The sequence below is a fragment of the Octopus bimaculoides genome, chromosome 1 (assembly GCF_046866305.1).
Source record: "Octopus bimaculoides isolate indiv1 chromosome 1, ASM4686630v1, whole genome shotgun sequence".
In the NCBI taxonomy this organism is placed as follows: domain Eukaryota; kingdom Metazoa; phylum Mollusca; class Cephalopoda; order Octopoda; family Octopodidae; genus Octopus; species Octopus bimaculoides.
Window position 1 is genome coordinate 100366003 of NC_142928.1, and position 23602 is coordinate 100389604.

General features: G+C 33.8%; 1 protein-coding gene across 4 annotated transcripts in view; it reads right to left on the bottom strand.

Annotated features, from left to right (window-relative positions):
- LOC106872261 (cyclic nucleotide-gated channel beta-3) overlaps window positions 1-23602 on the bottom strand; it is an 846337-nt gene that overhangs the window by 40425 nt on the left and 782310 nt on the right. For all 4 annotated transcript variants that reach the window (XM_089354856.1, XM_089354849.1, XM_052968620.2 and 1 more), the window contains one exon: window positions 13412-13462. In XM_089354856.1, coding sequence (XP_089210982.1) covers window positions 13412-13462 — 51 coding nt within the window. The remainder of the gene's footprint in view (window positions 1-13411; window positions 13463-23602) is intronic.

The following is a 23602-nucleotide window of genomic DNA, read 5'->3' on the forward strand; positions in this document are numbered from 1 at the left end:
CATCAGAGTAGCCCTTTCAGAAAAAAAGGTATAGTCCACATTAACTTCATTAGGAGAACCTATCTTAACAAAGATTGATGACTGTTATACCTCCTTGGCAGGTAATCTCACTGCACTCAGTGAAACTAGCAAACTGAACTCACTGAGTCAAGTAATATACACATTTTGGTGCCTCAAACACTACGAGCTGTTTGATGCTTGTGTTGGCTTGTTGAATTCCACAATGATCTTAAATATTGTGCTACTTTTGTTTTTATGGCTGCTAGGTGTCTTAACAGGTGTCTCCCTAAGAATACAGTTGAGTGGATGGTTTTATGTCACCTCTCCTTGGTCTTTCCCTAACAGTCCCTAGACAGGGCTGTTCAGTCATGCAGAAGTCTGCTACAGGCAGCTCCCACTAAAACCCAGCTACTACAACCAGTACCTTGAACTGCTGATGTACAGAGTTCAGACAAGAGGTTTCCAGCCCATTCAAACCCCTATTATAGTCCAACTTGTTAGAGAGCCAAGTTCTATGATGCACATGTTTGGTGAAGATACAGGTGTAAAGAAGCTTTGTAATGAGAATAGGGTTGTGCATTTTTAACAGTCATTATTCCTGTTGTCCAGGAGATATATCTAATGATAAGGGTGACCCAAAATGACTTACATTTCTTCACATGTGAAAGAGGCCGCAGGAAATCTACTCTTTTGGAAATACAATGTGAGGCCCATTGCTGTTCTGGGATTCCCAGTCAAATAAGTCTGGGACCACGAAATACATAATTACTGTGTAACAGAGGGGAAGCCTGACAGGAGTCTTGATGAGGAAGAATCATGCACTGGCAGGGGAGTCCAACACTTTCTACTTTACAATATGAGATCACTAGTGGCAGTGAGCTGTAAGCAAGAGGGTTTATGAACTATTGTACTAGACACATTACATTACTACTTACACACACACACACACACACGTGTGCACGCACACACTCATGCATACTCAAATGCATAGGTCAGATTTAGCTATCAGACAGCTAGACTCTGCCTAAGCTAACAGTTAAGAGAGTGAAAGCATATTTAATGCTTAGAAAATGAAAGCCTAATTCAGATCAGGTCTGCTGTGAACATAAAATATTAATTGATCACTAATACTGTTTTATCTGTGGCAAATATAACAGATACTTCCAGACATATTTCAATTTTGTGACTTTTCATACAAAGAACAGACTCACCATAACTTACTGAAGTATTTAGTGATTAAATTGCTAAGTAAACATAAATAAAAAAAAAATGTACATATCTATTGGTGCAGAATAACAGAATTACTGAAAAATGAAATTATTCTGAGATGTCATCCACATAACTAAGCTAATGGTAATAACTGATTAATGGAGGTTAGAAGTTGAGTTAATTTAGGAGATTCACTGAAGCACAAAATTAATGCTGATCGGATGGGGAAAACATATGGAAATGTGTAAGAGATGTTTGAGATTATTTTGAGCAAGTTGTAAGGTAATGAATGTGTTCTTTGAAACATGTAGAAAAGACTATTTAACAAATCCAGTCCACTTGATATAAATTAAGACAGTATTATTATTACTGATGCCAGATAGTCTAAGTTAGCTGATTTAGGAGCAAATCTATGAAATGAAGTTAGCTGATCAAATAAAGCATTTGATCGACATTTCTAGTTGTAATCATTTTGCTTTTATTGAAGCCATATTGTCCTAAAACTTAAAATTGCAGACATAGTCTTGATTCTAAAAATGGCAAAGAGTTCATTTGGATGAATATTTTGGAATGAGTAGTTATTAATATTACTGATTTTTCTGACAATTAACCTCAACTTAATTGTATTTGTATTTGCACTGCTTAGTGATGGTCAGATCATCAGTAGGTGATTTATTGTAAACTGAAGACAGTAATGTCCTTAACCACTGCAAAAGTCAGATAATGAAGTAAATACATAGAAGTCCTTTCATTACACTGTTTTCAAAGACTTTATAGAAAAACAATGTGTATGTTGATGTACCTATAATATGCAAGTAGTGAAGTAGATATAACACACCACTGGAAGTGTTCAAGGTTTGACATGCTTCATACAATAATAGATTCAAATTCATGAAGATGTGGCAAATGGCTTTAGGAGAAGACAAGTGGGAATGACACTAGATACCAGTTGGATTTTTATTATCAAAACATATATATATATCTAAAATGGAACATGAACTGTGAAAACCTAAAGGTATTTTTCATGGTTCATACTCAGTTGTGGTTCAAGGCACAAAGTAAACTGAAGCTAAATCTATTACCAGTAATGTTTGCAGATGATTTTGTGTCAATTCTTAGTAGCTAAGTGAGGTAAGATGATCTTCCCAGTACAGCAATGGGCTTCACATTGTATTTCCAAAATAATTGCAGCAATTTGAACTTAAACCCTGCAAACATGTGGCTCAAAATCTTACTCATTTGGATATTCTGCATCTAAATATACACAAATACACAATCATATTCATTCGCATGCGTGTGCACCCCACCCTTCCACACACGCATACATCTCAGAAGTAGACACCCCCTCATTTTACCGTTTTATCTGTGCAGACACTATACATCAGTATCATGTCAAAATGTGTTAAATCATAAAAAAACTGCACAAGGCAAGTCTACTAAATATGAGATTAGGTGTTTAAATGCATCAAATGGCATTATTTTGTTTCTTGAAATAAATCTTTCAAAATTGATAATCTTTCATATTTTACTTGTTTCAATCATTTGATTGTGGCCATGCTGGGGCACTGCCTTGAAGGGTTTTAGTTGGACAAATTGACACCAGGACTTATTTTTTTAAAGCCTAGTACTTATTCTATCTGTCTCTTTTGCTGAACCACTAAATTATGGGGACGTAAACACACCAGCATTTGGTTGTCAAGTGGTGGTGGGTGACAAACACAAACATATATATGACAAGCTTCTTTCAGTTTCCATCTACAAAATCCACTCACTTTGATTAGTCCAAGGTTATAGTAGAAGATACTTGCCTAAGGTACTACACAGTGAGACTGAACCTGGAACTATGTGATTGGGAAACAAGCTTCTTACCACACAGCTGTGCCTGTGCATATGTCTCTTTACTTTAGAGATGTTTATGTGTATATGTATTTATTGAGATAAACAAAGTGAAGGTATTCATTTGGAATACATTGCTAGCATCCTTAGAGCAATGCTTCTGTGTCACTCTATTTCAAGTGCAAAGTTTACAGAGTCATTGTGTCTTTAATTTTGTTTCATGTTTGATGGCTTAGTCAAAAGCTGGGAAGCAGCGATCCCCAGACCAAAGACCAGGCCTAAATGCTTGCATAGACTGGATTTAGTTAAAGGCATTATTGAACCAGCTTGTGGTGTTAAACTGGACAATTGTTCAGCACTGCCTAAAAGTCACCTACCAAAAACTAAGAATGGATTTTCCAATGAGTTTCCATAGTTTCTGTCCAGAAAATTTCACTCAGAAGTTGTTGACTGACTTCAAACTATAGTAGAAGGCACTTACCTAAGGTGGGATTGAACATATAATGTGATAACTTGAAATAGTCATGAGGATATCCTGGATTAACAAAGTTTAAAAACAAAAATGAAAAGCACTATTGAACTTTACAGTTTTCTGGAATAAATAAATCACAAAATCAGATTCAGTGTGAAAAAGTACTTTGATAAACCAAATTTGAAAATTTTCACTTGATTTTAAAATTTCGAAATCTGTGACAGCAACCAAAAAAAAAGATATCTTTCTGTATTTGTCTATCTCATTTATTTATGCTTTTCTCACTGTAACATTCCCCTCTTTGTGTATATTTTCTACACTCTCTCTTACTCTCTGTACATGTATATCACTCACAGTGTGTGAATGTGTGTGTGTGTTTGTGTAACGAATTTCATTAGGGCAAGAGAGCTGAAAGACTTCAAAGCATCAGCAGTGAGCTAAGAAAAATCTTTACATTGTAGTAGTTTGTCGTCTAGCTAAAATAGTTGAATGATATAATCTTGCAAGAAGTGTTATAGAGTAATCTCCCTTAAGTAAGTTTCTCGGAAGATTATATTTCATGAGAAGTAATTCTTAATTATTCAATAAGTTTCACATTTCTCTTGGAAGTTTCTAGAATGTCTAGCATTCCATTAATAAAAACAGTTTGCTTGCCCTGCTCTTTGCTTCTTTATCGATTAGACTCAAAGCCATTCACGTCATTGCTATGTCTATCTATTTCTCTATGCCATATTACTAAAAACCACTATTCAGCTGTTATTTCTACATTTTTGAACTTTCTTGCATAGATTATTTCATTCAATTAGTTTCTACATTTTCATTATGTTTCATCGACAACCAGTGAATAAAATATATTTTATGTAATAAATATATAGTTCCTAAATTTATTCTTCTTCTCTGTAAGAATTCTTCTAATAAGATACATGCAGCATTTCTAAACATATATATTCACACTACAACATCTATGCACCAAATGGAAAAACAAAAACTTAGTTTATTGACACATTATAAACTGCCCCAAACAATGCAGAAATCTGTCCTGATCAAAGGGTCTACCCGTTGGAGAAGACATGGTCTGACATGAAACAGAAAAAATAATAAAGGCACTCTGTTGTGAAAATTGCTTAGTAATGATGGTATACTCAGCTAGTAGTATATATAGTGTATAATACATGATGTGCTGGAGTAGTGATTGTAGTATATGATATGTTGGTGAGGTAGTAAGTTGTAGAATATAGTGTGTTGTTATATAGTATGCCAGATTTATGTATAGGCTTAGCAGTCTGAAGTCTTGGGCCTCAAAATCTAGGTGATCTTTGACCATCTAGTCATGAGGGTAGGGAATTGAAAGAGGCCTCACAAGTGGAATGACCCTGGGCCTCTCTTCATCTAAATCCGATACTGACAGTATGTTGATGGAATAATACATTGTAGTACATAACAAATTGGTAAAGTAGCATGTTGTGGCAGTGTGCTGATGGGATAGTATGTTGTTGCATACAATTTGTTTGTAGATTGGAATATAGTGTTTTGGCAAAATAGGACAGTGTAGTACAGTATATTGGTGAGATAGTAGTTTTAGTACTGTGTATTGGTAGGATAAAATGTACAGTGAGTTTGTGTGTAGTGTGTTGTAGCATGTATAAATAGGAACTGTGATTCAATATAGAAGCAAAAATAAGTGAGTGAAGTTATTTAGTAATGAGATTGACTTGCTAAGTGGTAAATCTCTTGATCAGTGTAATTAATTCTATTTGGTACTGTTATTTACCCCACAGAAAAAAATAATTGATTTAATTCCATTTCATTGTTTATTTGTCATTATCAGATATTTACAAATATCTGATTGTTTTACAGTTATTTTCTAATGAAAATAATTAAAATTTCTTTCAATCTCATATTTAAAGATTTCACATAAAAAGTACTGCTATATTACACATGGAATTATATATGACACTTCTAGGATCAAACAACATTTTCAGTCATACAACCAGCTGAACTTAGCACAGTAAGCTAATGAAATATGCATCACTTTTACAGTGTTTCTGTTGTTACCTATAATGGTGTATTGTACCACAATGTTGCAGAGTTACCGACCAGATTTTCAGGAACCCACGAGGTCAAGCTGAGAAAAATTACCAAACTCAAATGAAAAAACCCACTAGATTATAAAAATATTGTGTTTAAATAGAAATATAGCAATATTTTATTTTGTTTTATATATAGAAAATAATAATCATTCCTGACTCTCACCATATCCTTTTGGAAGACTACATGAATCATTATTTTTTCTGTTCTTTCCTAGTAGGTTTTGCTTACAAAACCTTTCAAGGCCTTGATTGATTTTTTTCCAGGACCCAACTTAGTGCATTCTATAGCATTTCTAGTAATAGATAACTTTGCAAATAATCTATTTTTTATAGTTCCTACTTTTAAAAAGTTAGTGTTTCTTGTTTTAACACTATTCATTTGAAAGAGCATTCTTTCAGCACATACTGACAAATGTGACAAGATAGTTAAATTGGTCATAAAATTGGATAATAAATTATATTTTGAATTATAAGGCCCAACTTTCGTCTTTTATTTTCTGTTGAGATAAGTAAATTGTCTACTGTTAAACAATAACTTCTCCGTTGATCAACAAGATAATTCAGACAGCTTTCTGGTATTATTGGACAACAAATATACAGCTAAACAAATAAGCACAGAAGATATACTGGGATCAGAAACTACCTTTGGATATAATATCTTTAATTTAATAGTAATTCTACCTTCACTGAAAAGAAACCATTTTCTTTGAATATAAAGTTCCACTAGCAATTTCAGAGAATCAGTTTTAAACTTTCTAATACTGATTTCATAAATAAAAAGTTCATTAATTAAATGTGCTGTTGCTTTTCTTCAAAGTAAACATCATTAATGTTTTCGTAATTACTTTCATCACTTGGGTCAATTTTTGATAAGTTAACGTCTTACTGTAATTCATCGTCAATAAAGAAACTCAAAAGCTCTTTGTATTCTGATGCTATCCTTAAATACAAACAATGTCACCCAGAATGCTCAGATTGGAATTCAACATCTAGTGAATTCACTTTCTATAGCATATACTGAAAGAAAAGTAACATTTGCTTGATTCTGTGATTGCTTAATGCCTCATAAGTTCTCTTGGCATTATGAACTTTGTCAACATTTGACTCAGTTTGGAAATAAAGAAGTAAAGCATGAAATTGTTCTAATATCTCTGTAGTAACTGTTTTATGTCTGTAGTAAACAGTTACTACAGAGATAAAAGCCATCCTTTGTACATGTTTAGGTATTTTGTGAAAAGTTGTCACAAATTCTTGGCTAAGTGTGAACTCTCATTGTTTTCTGCTACTGTGAAAAAAAGCAAGATGTTAAATCATTTACAAAATGATAAATGATTAAATATGATTGCAATATGTTGTATGAAGAATAAGATAATAACAGATACATATTACAATTAAAACAAAAGGCACATCATCTTTCAATAATTTCCAGAACCCATTTTTGGTCCCTATTACAGAAGAACAATTATTACTTGCAAATCCAATATTTTCTGGAGGAATATTTTTCCACACAAACAACAATGTAAATATTAAAAGCTGTTTCATTTTTAACATTATATCTATGACATTATGATTATTCAGATCAAAGAATATCATAAAATTTGGGTAATGAAATATCTATACTTTCATCAATTATTATAGAAAACTTTTGTTGTACAGATATCCAGTAACACTATTTTTTTTTTGAAAGACTGTTCCATCCCGAATGACATATGAAAGTTTTATTGTTTTCATTGACAATTTTTCAGTGATCTTACTGTTCAGAATTATATGCTATCAGAAGATGATAAACATTTACAGAAGGAATGTTCTATTCAACAAAATAACCAGCAATCAGCAGTTTACTTTTGGCTGTTTATTCATTCTCCACTGACTTTCTCTACTATAAATTGAGAAATGTCAACACTAGATTTAGCCACATCAAAGCACTTTTTATGTTTGACAGAAGTTTTGTGTTTCATTAGCATGAATTTATTTGCATTTCTCAGAATAATGTTACAATATTTACAATAGCTAACTTCATTATCAATTTTATCTTGTTGAAACCAATCCTCAAATTTAGGATTCTGTAGCAATTCTTCCTTGAATGACAGTATCATTTCCCTTTTTTAAGTTAGAAATTGCTTTTCATCACTTAAAATATTATACAATGTAATAAAGTTATGAAGACTGTAGAAATAGGACTGCTCATACACAGTCACGATGCATGACTAACAGTAACACAAAATGGTAAAGTTGCTAGGCACAAATGTAGCATGATAGATTTATATGAAACTCTACCTGTATACATCTATTGTCATGCTGAGAGTGGCTTATGCCTGTGAAACATGGAGGAAGACTAGTAGAATCTATAGAACTTCAGATGTTTTTGACAGATGTTGCCTTAAAACCTAGCTAAGAATTTCTTGGTATTGACTACATGAGTGAAATCATGGAAAGGGTCAGCTGAGTAACCTAAGAAATGTCATTGTCATGAGACAGCAGAGAATGCCCAGCCATGTTACACATGCCCACAAAGAGACCAGTGAGTATCTTACAGAGGGACATAAGAGGTGAGACAGATCTCTCAACAACTAGTTGACAACAGTGCAAGAGGAACTAGCATGCATGAGCTTGCTCTGGAGCCAGCTCATGACAAGGTTTGAAGATTGTGCTGGATGGAAATCTTAAATCTTACATTGCATGATACTCCCTGGGAAGAGGAAGGAACTAAGGCCAATTCATACACATGCAAGTGAATCTGTGCCATGAAAAATTATGACCTTGGAATTGATAACACTGTGTAATAAAATTTTAATTCTTTTTTTGTCTTTGGTCAGTAAGTATTATTTCCTATGTGCTTCTATTTAGAAATTAAAGGAAATGACTACTATTCCCTTCAAACATTGCTTTTGTGACTTGAACATCAATGTTTTGAAACTGACTTATTTTCCATTATATTTCAGACAGATTCAGAGTTGAATTGCTGAAGCAGAAATATCGTTTTAGCAAATATTCTGCTCAATATTAGAGATTTGCTTGACCTTAACCACTTGAGCATGTCCCTTAGTGGCTGACAATATGTGCATCTCTAATCATAAGCAAAAGTAATGGGGGGGGGGGCATCATGGTCATGTGCTGAGAAGGATTCAATGGGGTTTGAATAAATGTAGCAAAAGGAAAGTTTGAAGGAAATATTAGCCATTTTCATGCTTTCTATGGGTAAGCAAATGAGGACATAACAGTTGCTACCCAAGAATAAAAATTGTGTTACACAGTGTAATTTTTTCTCAGTACTCTTCATTATTAGAATGTTTTTAAAATGTCTTTTAAAGACTCACTCTTTAAAAAGAGTCAACTGACCACATAAACTAATTCATGGGAACATAAAGATTTTCAACTGATTACACCACTATTTCATTTATAATATTCACTTCAAAAAGATAGAGAATAAGATAACAATGATGTCAAAATTTTTGCTACACAGTCATAGACTTCATTTTTGTCTTCCTGTTTAAATTTAGTTCTCATTTTCACTTTCCTAACTTTCTATTCTTCCCCTCTCTTGCTTGTTTTATTAACCACTCACTCTTTCTTCATACAATCATCCTTCTTGCTTCATCTAACTATCATTCTCCACCTGTTTTATTCTCTCTCTTTTCATTCCCACTCTAGCATTTTATTACATTCATGAGTCAGAGAGAAAATGTATATATATAAATACACATGACATATTATCATATTGAATATATATGAGTTATTTCAAAGATTATATCTATATAAAATAAAAAAAACAAAACAAACAATATCTGGTGGGAGGGAGAAACCATCACTAACAATATTGGTTTGTTATTCCTCCTTACAACAAAATAACTTTTAAAAGATAAGTGTCTTGATCATGGATTCAATGCAGTGCTAGTGATGTTTACCTGATGTTTTTTAATTCAGCTACTTCATATTCAGTTACCTGTTACACGAAAGTGATGCGGTCATGTTGCATAGGTGATAATCTAATTTTCTACATCACATTCAAGGAAGAGTGAAAAAAATCATATTAATAAGATATCTCCACACCACACACCCTTTAAACATGAGTTGTACTGAACTAGAACCCTGACAGTCAGTCTAAATGCTAGGCTTTCTTATCACTGAGGATCTCTCAACATGAAATACATCCTCAAGTATAGTTAGGACTGCATTCCAAAGACTAGTCCTTCTCTTTAGTGTCAGAAGGTATTTTAATCCCTAGCAAGCTCGAGTAAGGCCCACAATGGAATACTGTACCCAGACCTTGGGATGGTGCTGTTACTACTCTACGACTCACACTTGTATCCTGTACTGCATCCAGAGAAAGGCCACTTGGATGATTTGCATCCCATTACAAAGGGCACATTCCAGCCTCTGGCCCACAGACAAGCTGTCCTCTCTGTTTCTTTTTCTTTTACTACTCTATCACCCAGGTGCCTCTGATCCAATTATGTCTCTGCCTCTTTCACTCTTCCTACATCCAATTCTCCCTTTTCTAGAATGAACCACTATGCTGAATCCTTCTTCTTCAGAACATTGCCCACTAGAATCCCCTCCCTGCTAACATCTTTCCTGCAAGTGTTTAGACATAACAGTTGAAGCAGAACATTAATGACATTATGCTCAACATGATGGAGGGCCTTCAAGGGCCACGGGCTCTAACCTCTTCTTCCAGATTCAGACTCAGCAAGGAGAAAAAAAAAAAAAAGATATATTCCTAAAATAGTAAGGGAATAAAGAAGACAGCCTGGCACATGGGTTTCCAGATCAGGAAGTCCAGTAAATCTTCACACACATACACACACACACACACACACTTCTTGTATTCCTATTCGATTCAATTTTTGAACTTATTTTTATATACTGTATCAAATACACCATATATATTTCTTTTCTTTCTCAATTGATATGATCTTTAAGTGATCTTTCACCGAGGCTTCTCTGGCATTTCACATATGTTGTGCAAGATATTTCCAATCTACTCAATAAAATGATATGAAATAAAACAAAAGTGGCTATTTTCTTTTCTTCACTTCTCATATTTCTTCGACAGTCTTTTACCAATATCTATTACAACATCAACCTCTGACATTTATTCTCCAAGATGTTAGTGTAGAGTTTTTTTTTACTACATTAAAATATCAAAGTTCCTAAATGTAAACCTCTAATAAAGTTAAGGTTTGATTATGCTTAAGCCATTTCAGATTTAAAACAAATTTAATCTCCCCCACATTCACTCTATGTATATACACACACACAAATGTAACTGTATACACACACATTATTGGATAGTTGAATTTATTAATATTTCTAATTTGCAAATATCTTCATCGAAACCTAGCAAGGTATTTTTTGTTTTTACCTTACAATCTGTAGGATTAAATAAATCTTAGGAATCATCATCATCATCGTCAACAACAACAACAACAGCAGCAGCCACCGCCACCGCCATGAAATAATAATGATTTCTTATATTGGCAAAAAGCCAGATAATTTTATAGTCAATTGTACTGACTGCAGTCCTTCACTAGTACTTTATTGCATCTGTTCCCTGGATGGATGAATAGCCATAGTCAATCCTTGGGGTATTTCAACTCAGAAGAACATAAATGGACATAGCTACATACTTTAAAGGATGTCATTTGGTTCTACCAGTTGTGCCCTTCATCATACTCACTACTACTACTACTACTACTACTACTACTACTACTACTACTACTACTACTACTGCTACATATAATTAATTTCTAACACAGGCATGAGGTACAAATCTGGGCAGGTGGTGGTGGGGGTAATTAGCCAATTATATCAACCCCAGTACTTGATTAATGCTTTATTTCATCAAACATTATACAAGGATGAAGAACAAAGTTGATCTTGGCAAAGTTTGAATCAGAAATATAAAAAATCAGAACAAATGCCACAACACTCTATTGAGTCAGCAAATCCGCCACCCTCTCACTACTATCAATAATAATGATAATAAAAATTATGATGATTTCTTATATGATAACAAAGCAATACATTTACTGAAGAGGGTGTATAGTCAGTTTAACTGACACCCCATTCCTCCCCAGTAATACATTTATCAGACCTGGAGACATCAAAGTCATAATTGTCCTCAATGGGATTTGAAATCAAAGCGTAAACAGACCTAACTAATTTATTGAACAGTTAATAACATTAAATATAAAGCATTTTGCTTGGTTCTGCTTTTTCTTTTCCTGAAGAATTTATTTCAAGTGATAGTGTATAAGTCTACATAGGTAGTAGAGTAGATGTGGTCTTAGGAGAGAGCATCTTTGAAAACAAAACAATATTCTTTATTATAGCATTGTCAACTCTTCTACCCTGAGAGATGTTATTTTTTATTTTATCGTTACAACAAAAAGTGAATGTGCTATTTAGAAAACTGAGAAAATACTGGTTTACTTCTCTTCACTACTCCATCATGACTATATTATTGAACTTGCTTAAAATTTGTTAAAAAAATAATGTATGTAGCAAACACTTTCAACAATCTTCACTCTGGAATGAAATTGAAGACATAATCTATATATAATATTCTGCTATGATATAACTAATGTGTGTGGGTGTGTAAGGTCACATTTAGCATGTTCAAGTACAGTTGGATGTGAAAAGGCTTTATGCTGCAGAAATAGTCTCGAGAGAAAACTGTGCATAACTATGCATCTGTATATCGATTCATTGGAGTCCCTTTTTGTTTTTTTTCTTCTCCCAGCTTTCACTGTTACCACCTTCCTTTACTAACACACTAAATCTCAACCCATATTTTAAATTTTCTCTCACTGTCTCTTTCATTCTCTGTGACAGATGGATAAACCATTGTATTGAAGAGTTATGTTAAAATTTTTAGTCCAATTTGCCTTCTCTCTCTCTCTCTCTCTCTCCACGCATACACATATATTGCATATATCAGTATCGTCATCAACCTCACTGCAGTCAGCATGACTATCATGGCCACCAACAATCTTTTACTCTACTTACTTCCCTTAGCAAAAGTGGATCCCTTACATTAAAGATACAATGATATTAATATTGGTCTCAAATTTTCGCACAAGGCCAGCAAATTTTAGGGAATTGCTTACATCAACCCCATTGCTCGACTGGTACTTATTTTATAGACTCTCTAAAGATAAAAAGCAAAACTGACCTCAGCAGAATTTGAACCCAGAATGTAAAAGGGGAAAAAATGTTACTATGCATTTTACCTGATATGCTAATGATTCTGTCAGCTCATCGCCTTACAATGATATTATGATAACACTAAGGTGATGAGCTGGCAGAATTGTTAACATTCCAGACAAAATGCTTAGTGACAATTTGTTCATCTTTACCTTCTGAGTTCAAATGCTGTCAAGGTTGACTTTGCCTCATTGCCTTTCATCTTTTCAGGTTGATAAAATACGTACCAGTTGTGGACTGGGATCAATATAATCAACTTGCCCCCTCTTCCAGACTTGCTGGCATTGTGCCAAAATATGGAATCAATATTATGCTAACACTAACACAAGTCCACAAGGTTTAGAAGAGGGTGTACAGTTAAATATATGGACCTGGAACTTAATTTTGTCAACTCATGTATAGGGAACATCATAGTTGACCTTGTTTGGATCTGAATTTTGAACATAAACTGACAAAGCTAAACTCTAAAAGATATTTTTTCCATGGCTCTACTCATTCTAATACCCACTCTGTCTTCCAACTGGCTGAGTAATAAAAATAGTGCATTTTTTACTTCCAGTGATGTTGTATTTAAAATAATTCATGAATTTCTTACCTTAAACATAGGTCCCATGTAATATTTTTTGCGGATTATTTTTTTATTTGTCTGTAAAGAAACAAGCACATAATAAGTGAAAAATATTAATAATATATTAGAAATATAAAATCAGTTGAGGCATTTGATAAAAGTAGACTGACATGTAAATTATATATCTGTTCAAGTAAGATTGTTGTGCCCTGATTAGTAAACTAATCTAATGTTCCAGTCGTGACCATCCCATCTAACCCATCTTTTTCAGGCATAGTGTATTTAGGACTGCATTATACAATGTTTTTCCCTACATTTTTTTAAAGATAACAGGGTGTGATTTGAAAGAATTTAGGTGGCTATTTCTACCCAGTCAAGAAACAACATAAAAGCAATTGCTCTAATAAGTTTATGACAATACTGTAATCTTACACATAGGATGATGTCTTTGATGTCTGCAGCATTTAAATGCTTTGCTACAGCCTGTGTAATATAAAGAAAGAAAGCGATAGATAGATAGACATAATATATATATGTGTGTGTGTGTGGAGAGAGGGAGAGAGAAAAGAGGTGCATGAGCAGAAAAAAGATAGAAAAAAAGGGAACACCTAAAACAACCTTTTGCAAGTTACTAGCTATATTTTGGTGGGGTTCAATAAAAACATTCTGGTAATAAATGACATTGCTATGATTCATTATTCTGTAATAACTCACTATTTCAAAACTTGTTATTTTCAATTAGGCAATTTTTTAACCAAGCTTTTCAAATTTGACTGATGATGTCATAAAAAAACTGACTGGTATTTGTTTTTGAATATACTAACTTGCATCAGCAAAAAGCCAACCTGTAAATTTCATGAATGCACTTGATACCATCGATGAATTGACCTATTAAACTTGTTGATAGTGATCAATCAACCCTACTATAAGGTTAAAAAAACAACAACAAAAAGCAGAAGAGCAGAGGACAGAAAACAGTCATGCATTCTTGACAGGCACTATTCAATATCAATTGATGTTTTACAACCAAATCTCTCAGATATAAAGTCTGCAGCAAAAATGATCAAGAACATTGAGTATTGTTCCTTGTGCAAAAACCAATACAAATATTAACACGTTTCCTCTGCATTTCTGTATGCCCTCTTTTGTGCATTCATCTGCAAACTTCACTTGCATAAATGAAACAGCAACTTTTCTTTGTTTGTTCTGTTGACACCCAATTTTGCCCAACAATCTGGCTTAAGCCTCACAAGACCAAACTACTTAACTTTTTACAGTCCACCTTCAGTACAATTCTTTATTCATAACATACAAAAGTATGTGCAGCTGATATTTGAAACAAGTGAATGCACATTTTTATGATATCTTATTTCCTTTTGTCTACACAACATTCATAAAGCACTCACATAACGCACTGTTTTCTTGCTTTGCATTAGTTTTTGCTGTCTGTTTTTTGCATAAATGCTTTTGTTTTCTTTGGGCACTCAACTTTAACAGCATTTTCCCTGTTGGTTTAAACAAGGGTAAAACATATATGCACTCTAGGACCTGTGTCTTCATTGATTGTTTCTACATATGTGTCAACCCTTCATGTGCTATTTTTATTGGACACTGCACCTAGTGACGATTCCTATTGCACTCACAATACAGTTTAACAACTTGACTAGATTTGTCATACTGCTTGCCATTTTTTCCCTGGGTATTTCAATAAAGAACATAAACTATGTTTTGCACACTGCTTCTTTTAGCTGTTAATCATCTTTCATCTAACTCTGGTCACAGTATGTAGAAAAAAATTGTTTGAGACAGCTGATCATATTCAAACTTACTTGACCATGTACTTGCATGTATATACAATCTGGATACTACTACCTCACACACATACACACCCATTACACATTCATGTATAAAGCAAATTAGTTTCTCACTCCTGACACTCAAGGTGCACATTTCTAGCCTTGTACCACATTCACTTTTTGGTGTACATTTTTTGTGTGCACATTAAAAACTATATTAGTGTTCTCATATCACTGGTTCTTTATCCTTATTTCTCTGCAGAACTTGCCAGCACAGCATGCAACACTTGTATCCTGATTTTGATTGTAGTTATGCAACCAGCTCCCTGCACAGAGAGTAATGTAGGTCACTGTCTGAATCTTAGCCCAGGACTTGCTATTTCCAATCAGAAAATTTTCCAGTAAACAACAACTGAACTTTTCAAATTGACTAATGACATCATCAAAAAGCTGCTCGCTATTTCTTTTTTAATACACTAACTAACATTGGGCAAACCTGTCTACAGCATAAACAACCAAAATAGCCATTAGTTTAAAGGTGACACTATGACAGATGACACTTGCAGCTCTCTCTCATGTTCACATAACTACAAAACTAATCCATAACCAAATTTCTATGAAGATAACTTTCTCTCACACTCTATGTAATTCTCTATTGGATAGTCATGTCTGATACAAACTTTTAACAAACATGTAATGAATTGAAACTTTATACTTCTTTCATCTACTACCTTTCTAGTAAATCTTTTTGTTGAAATGATGACAATATTCATTCTTACTGTTACAAGCTTTTTTGTCCCCTTACATTGTCGGACAGAGATAACTTAATGATAATCTTAGTTGTTGTTTAGATGCAAGTCAGCTTCGAGGGAGCAGATCTATGATGAAATGTGTTTCATTTGTAACTACTGTATCTTTTACATAGAGATTAGGACCACATTACATTGGGTGAAGCTCCCCCCACTTGCGTGGGAGGTTAACAACAGAAAAGAGTGACAGTATAATAGATCTATGAAAGTTTTGGCAAAATGTTTAATAGTCCTGTCAACGTGAGATAATGTTATGATAAAAGTAGGGGATGTGAATCTGTGGTGGACTGTTTTCCCAATTTTAATGTTGTAATTATTATTGTTGTCAATGTAAACAAATAACTATAACAGTTTTGTGATTAATTTAAGAACTTTATTGCTGCTTTTATGATTGCATTATCTAGTGTTGAAAACAGAATACATAATTAAACTACATCAAGATCTGAGTTTGGAAATTGAATACATTTCCAGCTGTAAGGAAAAAAAAATTCCCAGGCCATCTTGAACAGCTCATTACAGTCTAAAGAAACTCATTATGGTCTAGAGAAGCACAATACAGATTATTAGAGGTGATTTTCCCAGCCAGGCAAATTCATGTGAAGAGTGTAGAATAAAATCTTAATTTATGTTTTATGTTTAGAGAGCAAACCAAAACTTGAAATTACAAGAAGAGAATCATTTTTGTCTCATATTGCTAAATATGGCTTTTTTTTTTTGGTAATGGTGGTGGGAAGATTTTTTAACAATTACAAGAAAGGATAAGAACTGCCAATCGACAAACAATCCTAGTGCACAAGGCTATGAGATAGCACTAGTTTTGTAAACTTGTTAAGAATCTGAAAACAGGGTTTCAATCTGGTATCATTTAATGGAATATATATTTGATTTTAAGACTGAACATAAAGACAAGAATTCTCAGCATCACTGACAAAGAGGAGAGTGAAGATAATTTCATGAATCAAAAATTCACACACAGACACAGACACACTTAGATATATAGACAGATATATGCACATATCTTTACAGCCGCAACATGGTCACTTGGCATGCGAAAAATAGCAGTCAAATTTCCCTATAATCACACACACACATCATCATCATCATCATTTAATGTCTGTTTTCCATGCTGGCATGGGTTGGACAATTTGACTGGGGTTTGGAAAGCCAGGAGGCTGCACCAGACACCAGTCTGATCTGGCAATATTTCCACAGATGGATGTCCTTCCTAATGCCAACCACTCCGAGAGTGTAGGGGGTGCTTTTTATATGCCACCGACACAGGGGCAAGAGGGGGCTGGCATCGACCACGATCGGATGTTGCTTTTTACATGCCACCGACACGGGGACCACAACTACAATTTCCATTTGATTGTGATTTGATTTCATTTTGATGTTGATGTACTTGACTCAATAGGTTTCCTCAAGCATGACATGTTGCCTTACAATCCAAAGGTAATTTTTGAGTTGGCTGGTTATGCAACACTGGTGTAGGTTACAGCTGTGATCTCACTTTATTTGCCAGCATATCTCCAGAGGTCTCTGTCTTTTGTCATTTCTTCAGTGAGGCCCAACATTCGAAGGTCAAATAAATATAGATATCTTTTTCTCCTCTGAGTATAATTGTGTTTTGGGGACAGAAAACTATCTCTACTTAACTACGTAACCTTACCGTAATCACATGTATGTATACATGCATGTATGTATGCAAGTGTGTGTGTGTATGTGTGTGTGTATATAAGATAGATAATTATAGATTTTTTTCTCTTCTAAAACTTTCAGTTAAATAGTATTTTTGTTTACTTTTTATTATAAAAACCATTTAATTTATATGAATCTATCTTTACAGCTGGAGCATAGCCACTCAACATACTAGAAAGAAGCTTTCAAAGCTTCTCATAATTTTCTCTCTCGTTTTTTCTTTCTCTCCATCTCTGTCTACTTTCTGCATTCTCTTTCCATTTCTATCTGTGTAATTTTCATATTTTCTTTCCATCTCTCACAATCTTCCATACACTTTCTTTCTTTCTCTATCCACACACACACACACACTAACATATAAACAGCCAAACCACACACACACACGGACCCACACGCACGCATACATACCTCCCTCTCTTGCACTCTCCTGTCTTAGAAAAGAACTTTTTCTTCATCCATTCCCTTCCGGTCATTCCACAATGTAACCTCGTGTATATCGTTGGCGATTTTTTCTTCCTCCACCTTCCCTTCTTTGGACTTTCCTATATTTCCAACGAGGAGCTTCGCTCGAAACGTCAAATTCTCTTTCTTTCCTTTCCTGAGCGTCCATTAACACAATATCTGTATCACGTCCTCACGTTGTTGTTTTTTGTTGTTTTTTTGTCGTTTTTCTTGTTTGAACTCACTATATATGCATATGTGTGTGTGTATAAAATATTCAAAAAAGTGAAAAGATGAGGCTGATTACAGTTGTTAAACAATTCTTCACCCACAGCCCCACATAACTAGGCTTTAGGCAATGTAAGAAATGGTTATTATCATCATCATCATTATTATTATTATTATTATTATTATTAGCAGAATCATTAGCACACTGAGTGAAATGCTTAGTGGTATTTTATCCATTTTCATGTTATGAGTTGAAATTCCGCCATGGTTAACTTTGCTTTCATATTTTGGGGTTGATAAAATAAGTACTAGTTGAGTACTGGGGTCAATGTAATTGACTTACCCCCTCCCCCAAATTGCTAACCTTGTGCCAAAATTATCATTATCATTATTGAGTAAGAGAGCAATGCATACCATCAAAGTGACACTGGGGTACAAACATATGAAGCCCAATATACCCATCATGACTCCAAAATATAATTCCTTTAAATGCCTGAAATAATTTCCAATTTCTCCTTTTCTGAATCATATTCTTGTCTCTTCAGTTAAATAAATTAGAAATATATTGACTAAAATGTCATTGCTGTAATGCTTGTGTGTAATTTTTGTTTTATAATAAGTTATAATGCAAATTTTGAAAAGTTATAAAAAATCTAAACAATGTATATGGAATAATAAATTTGTGCAGAATTATTATTCAGATTTAACTAATTAGCCAACAACTGAGTTGCTAGAGAATGTAGGTGACAAGAGTGTTTCCTTCCTGTCTGAAAGTTGTAACACTCCTACTTTTCCTCACAGGAACCAGTGAATTGATATTCAACTAAGCATAACTATGTGATTAAGAAATTTGGTTTCTCTCCACATGGTTCCAGGTTCAACTCCACTGTGTAGCACCTTGGACAAACTCTGTCCTGGAACTAAGGTTAACTTGAGGTCAGCTACAAAATAAATTTTATAGCCAATATCAGATTTCAACATATTTCCATTGCTTTCCTTAAACATAGTAGAATAATGAAATATGCGAGCCACAAATAAATAAACCCAGTTTGCTTCGAACCAGGGGCACACTGAGCAGTCAGTCAATCGGGCACTGCTTGAGTGCCCAGAGCTCTGAGGGGCCCACACTTTACATGTTAATTCTACTCATATCAATGCTAAGGAGCCCAGTAAACAGTTATTCCTGAGGGCCTTTAATACTCTCAGTCTGCCCCTGCTTCGAACCATGCTTGTAGAAAGACCCTGAATAAAGGTGCATAGTAGAATATTGAGGGTTGCACATGCATCTGCACATACTCTGTGCAGTAGAGACATGTGTCATTTTAACTATCTAATTATGCTGTATAACTAACTGTCAAATTAAAAGAAAAATTTGAAGATGTACCAGTCTCCGTATTCTTAGTAATTGTCTGAAATTTATACTCCCCAAAATATTCATAATCCAAGGAGATAAACCCAGATTTACCCATCAAAAGAATTATAGCAGGATTACTCATACTAAATGATCATTGAAGTTTATTACTATTTGATGTGGTTAGCCAGAACTGGAATATGCCTGAGAGCTATTACAATACCCATCTATATAATTTATCTCTATATACTCATCTTATGTGTGGGTGTGCAGTAGTAGTAGTAGTATATATATCAAAACAGGAGACTGGTAAAAATTTGGTATATTTATAATTCAATCTAACATGCGTTACATTACAAGATAGGAGTTGCAATGGTATACATGTAGAAAAATCATGTATAGAATCTCCTAAGAGTAATTCTTCAAAGATTTTTTAAAAAATTGCCTGAAGAATTACAGATAGGAGATTCTATACATGTAACATTTGTAACCCCTATCTTGTACTGAAACATATGTAACATAGAACTAAAAATATACCAGATTTTTTCAGTTTTCTGTTTTGATATGTAATTACTCAACAAACTAAATTCACCAAAAATTTCAGTTGCTATGTATATCACAGTTAAAAAAAAAAAAAAAAAAGTAACAAGAAAAGGTCATTCCGAAAAAGAAATCTACCAAGAAGAGACATGGAAATGCTATTACAAGTGGTTGCTGAATATAATTTTAAGTAGACAGCCATGCAGTCCAAAATGGTCATTAGCACTATGATGGCAAGGAAAGAAACCAGTCCATTGGGATAGTCACTGAAATGTTAGAAGTATCCAGCAATGTAAGATATATGCTAGTCACTCACATAATCAATCAGACCTTTGACAAGATACTACACTCAGTAGTTTAGTTGTCATTAAGAAAACTATGTGTAGATGAATGACTTGTGACAGCCAGGCAAACCAGGTACAAAGATGCCACGAATCTGTAAGTAATGAATTCAGCAAGGAATTTAGCATGCAGATAAAATTTAGCCTGTTCTTGTGTAATAAAGCTCTTCAGGCTAAAACAGTAATGGAAAATTGTCTGTTAGTGGGAACTTCTATATGTCAATGACTAAATTCTCAACTGATTCTGTTGAATAATTTAGAGAAGAAATTCTAAAGAGAGAAGCACAGCCTTGGATCAAGAGGCTTGCAGTAAAACTAGCAAAGGCAAAAGTTTTAGGAAGCAGGAAAGAAGAGAGGACTTTACTGTTGTTGGGGATGTGGCCATGCTTGACACACAAAAAATAGGTAGGCAGGCATTCAGTATGGGGTGTCTAATGTAAACTACATGTGTGCAAGAAATACAGTGGGATCACAAGTCGGCTGACATAAGAAAAATGTTGCATGTAGCAGATGTACAAGAGCAGTTAGCAGTAAGGAAAGCTATGAAATAAAATATTTCAAATTCTTAGAGAGATACCTAGAAGTAGTTGATATAGAATCTGTTATCTAGGTGACCTGCTTAGTAGCAGAGGAGTATGTTCTGAAAGCATAAAGCCAGAGTAAAAATGAAAGAGAAAAGTTCAACGTGTTATTACCTAAATATATTTATTTGTACAAAGATGATGATACACTTAGTTGACTCAGAGTTTCTTGTTTAATGCAATTCTACAGATGACAATTTGTAGAAGTAAGAAACTTTGAGTGGTGCTGTAGTGAATTAGGAGCTTCATACAAGTAAGTGTGTGTGTGTGTGCGTTTGTGTGTGTGTGCGCGTGCGCACATGAGGGAGTGCTAAAAAGTTCCTGGCTTTAAGGGTATTGTGAAAGGCTTGTGTTATTTTAAAGGGTTTAGAAAAACTGAAGGACTGCTGCAATAAGTGTGTGAATCTGAGAGGGGAATATGTTGAATAAAATCATAATTAACTGGTCCTCTTTTTCTTTTACTCAAAGCCAAGAACTTTTCAGCACCCGCTTGTATGAGTTGGTGTGTTTCAGAGAAGCAACATGGAGTAGGAGAATTTTTTTGTTTACACTCTCTAGGTTTCAAAATTTTATTCTACAGCAAAAGTTGTATTTATACCTCAAGATAAGACAATTTGTGTCTAAAATAACAAAACTAGTAAAAGGAAAGCATTATATAATAGATTACATTCTAAATCTGACGCTTTTTTTTTCCTTGCTACAATTCTAGAATGTATCATTTTAAATTTTAAAAACTAAATTTATAGTTTTATGTTTTTGAAATTCACTAATATAAAAAAAATGAGACAATTTATTTGAAGAATAAATTATCTAAAAAAATATACGGATACTTTATTTTTTACACATGAAAACATAATAAAACTGATATTCATTTAAATTATCTTATGAAGATAAAATTCCTCCATTAAAATTTCTGTCAATTTGGCTGTCTATTTTGAAGGTTTATTATTCTTAAAACATGTTTCTGGAAAATTATTTTGAAGTGATTTTGAGCAGGTAGAAATAAGAAGATATTATTTTAACAGTTATTTTTCACAGAAGTTCCTAAGTGTGATCAAAGCTATTTTATTCAAGTGATGTGTGCCACTGTGATCTATACAGTGATGTAAATTGACATAATGTTTAGAGAGGAATGTGTACACCTGTAGCCTTTGACCTTATAAATTACTGTTTTGAAGTTTATATTGTTTGTATAATAGCTATAGGATTCATATTATACACTTTTGTCATATATACAATGATCATATGAAGCAGAATGGTTGTATGAAGCGCTAATAGCTGTAAAATTAAAGTGATGGATAACTGATCATGCAATTATGAGTTCAAACCTTATTGCAGTCATTATTGCAAGTTACAAAACTCTTAATCTATTTGTTCAACTTAAAGCCCTACTCTTAATTTATGGTTAAATGTTCAGGAGTAGGAAAGGCATTCATTAGTTAAAACAAGTGCGCCAACAGAAGCCATTCCATCCATGAAGAGACGAGGAAGAAGCCTCTACACAGTGAAATCTTCTTCAGTTATTAACCTACCACCTTTAAAAGGGTAGAACATACCAGAAAAATTAATCCTGAATGCACTGTGCAAAAAAGAAGTCATACTGTTCACAGCTTAAAATCTGGTCGAGTGGTGTAAGTTTGTCCAAAAACTTTTCCTTCCATATGTAAGAACCACTTGTGAGTAATGAAATATGGTTTAAAATCCCTATAAAGTGAAGTGTTTCCCAAAATACTCACAATCAAAAACACTACAAAAATATACACCAGTGCAAAAACAACTGCGATGACAACAAAAGTAAAAACAAGTAGCACCCTTTTTATCTCCCTCACCAACTTCACAGGCTTACACAGAAAAAACAATCAGTAAAAAAAAAAACCCCACTTCACACCAAAATTAAACTTTAAAAACCCGAGGCAATAATTTTGCAATACAACATTAACTGCATTAAAAATAAATACCTTTATGGAACTTTGAGGTTTTATCATTACACTTCACAAAGCAATAATTCTAGGAATATTTTTACTCCTTCAATACAAAACATCACATATCAATAATTACACCTAGATTAGATAAGACAGACCTTATTATAATGTTGGAAGCCTCATAACATATGTAAAATTTGCATTTGTAAACTAACAAAAGATAATACCACAATAAAAAAGCAAACTTTCAGCATCACATCTTGGCTTTCAATCAGTACAGATAATGCAAGGAGTAAAGGAATAGTAAAATCCTTTACAGTTTAAACAGTCCACACCAACACACATACTTCAAACCTTTTACAACTCTTCTCTAGACATCATCATCATCTTTCCCATACCACTAGCTGCCGCAAACACTTGGTAAACGATACACCAAAGCTCCAAAGACTACTTAGTAATTATCATGGCAACACATGTACACATCAATGAAGAAAGTAAAAAGACTTCTACC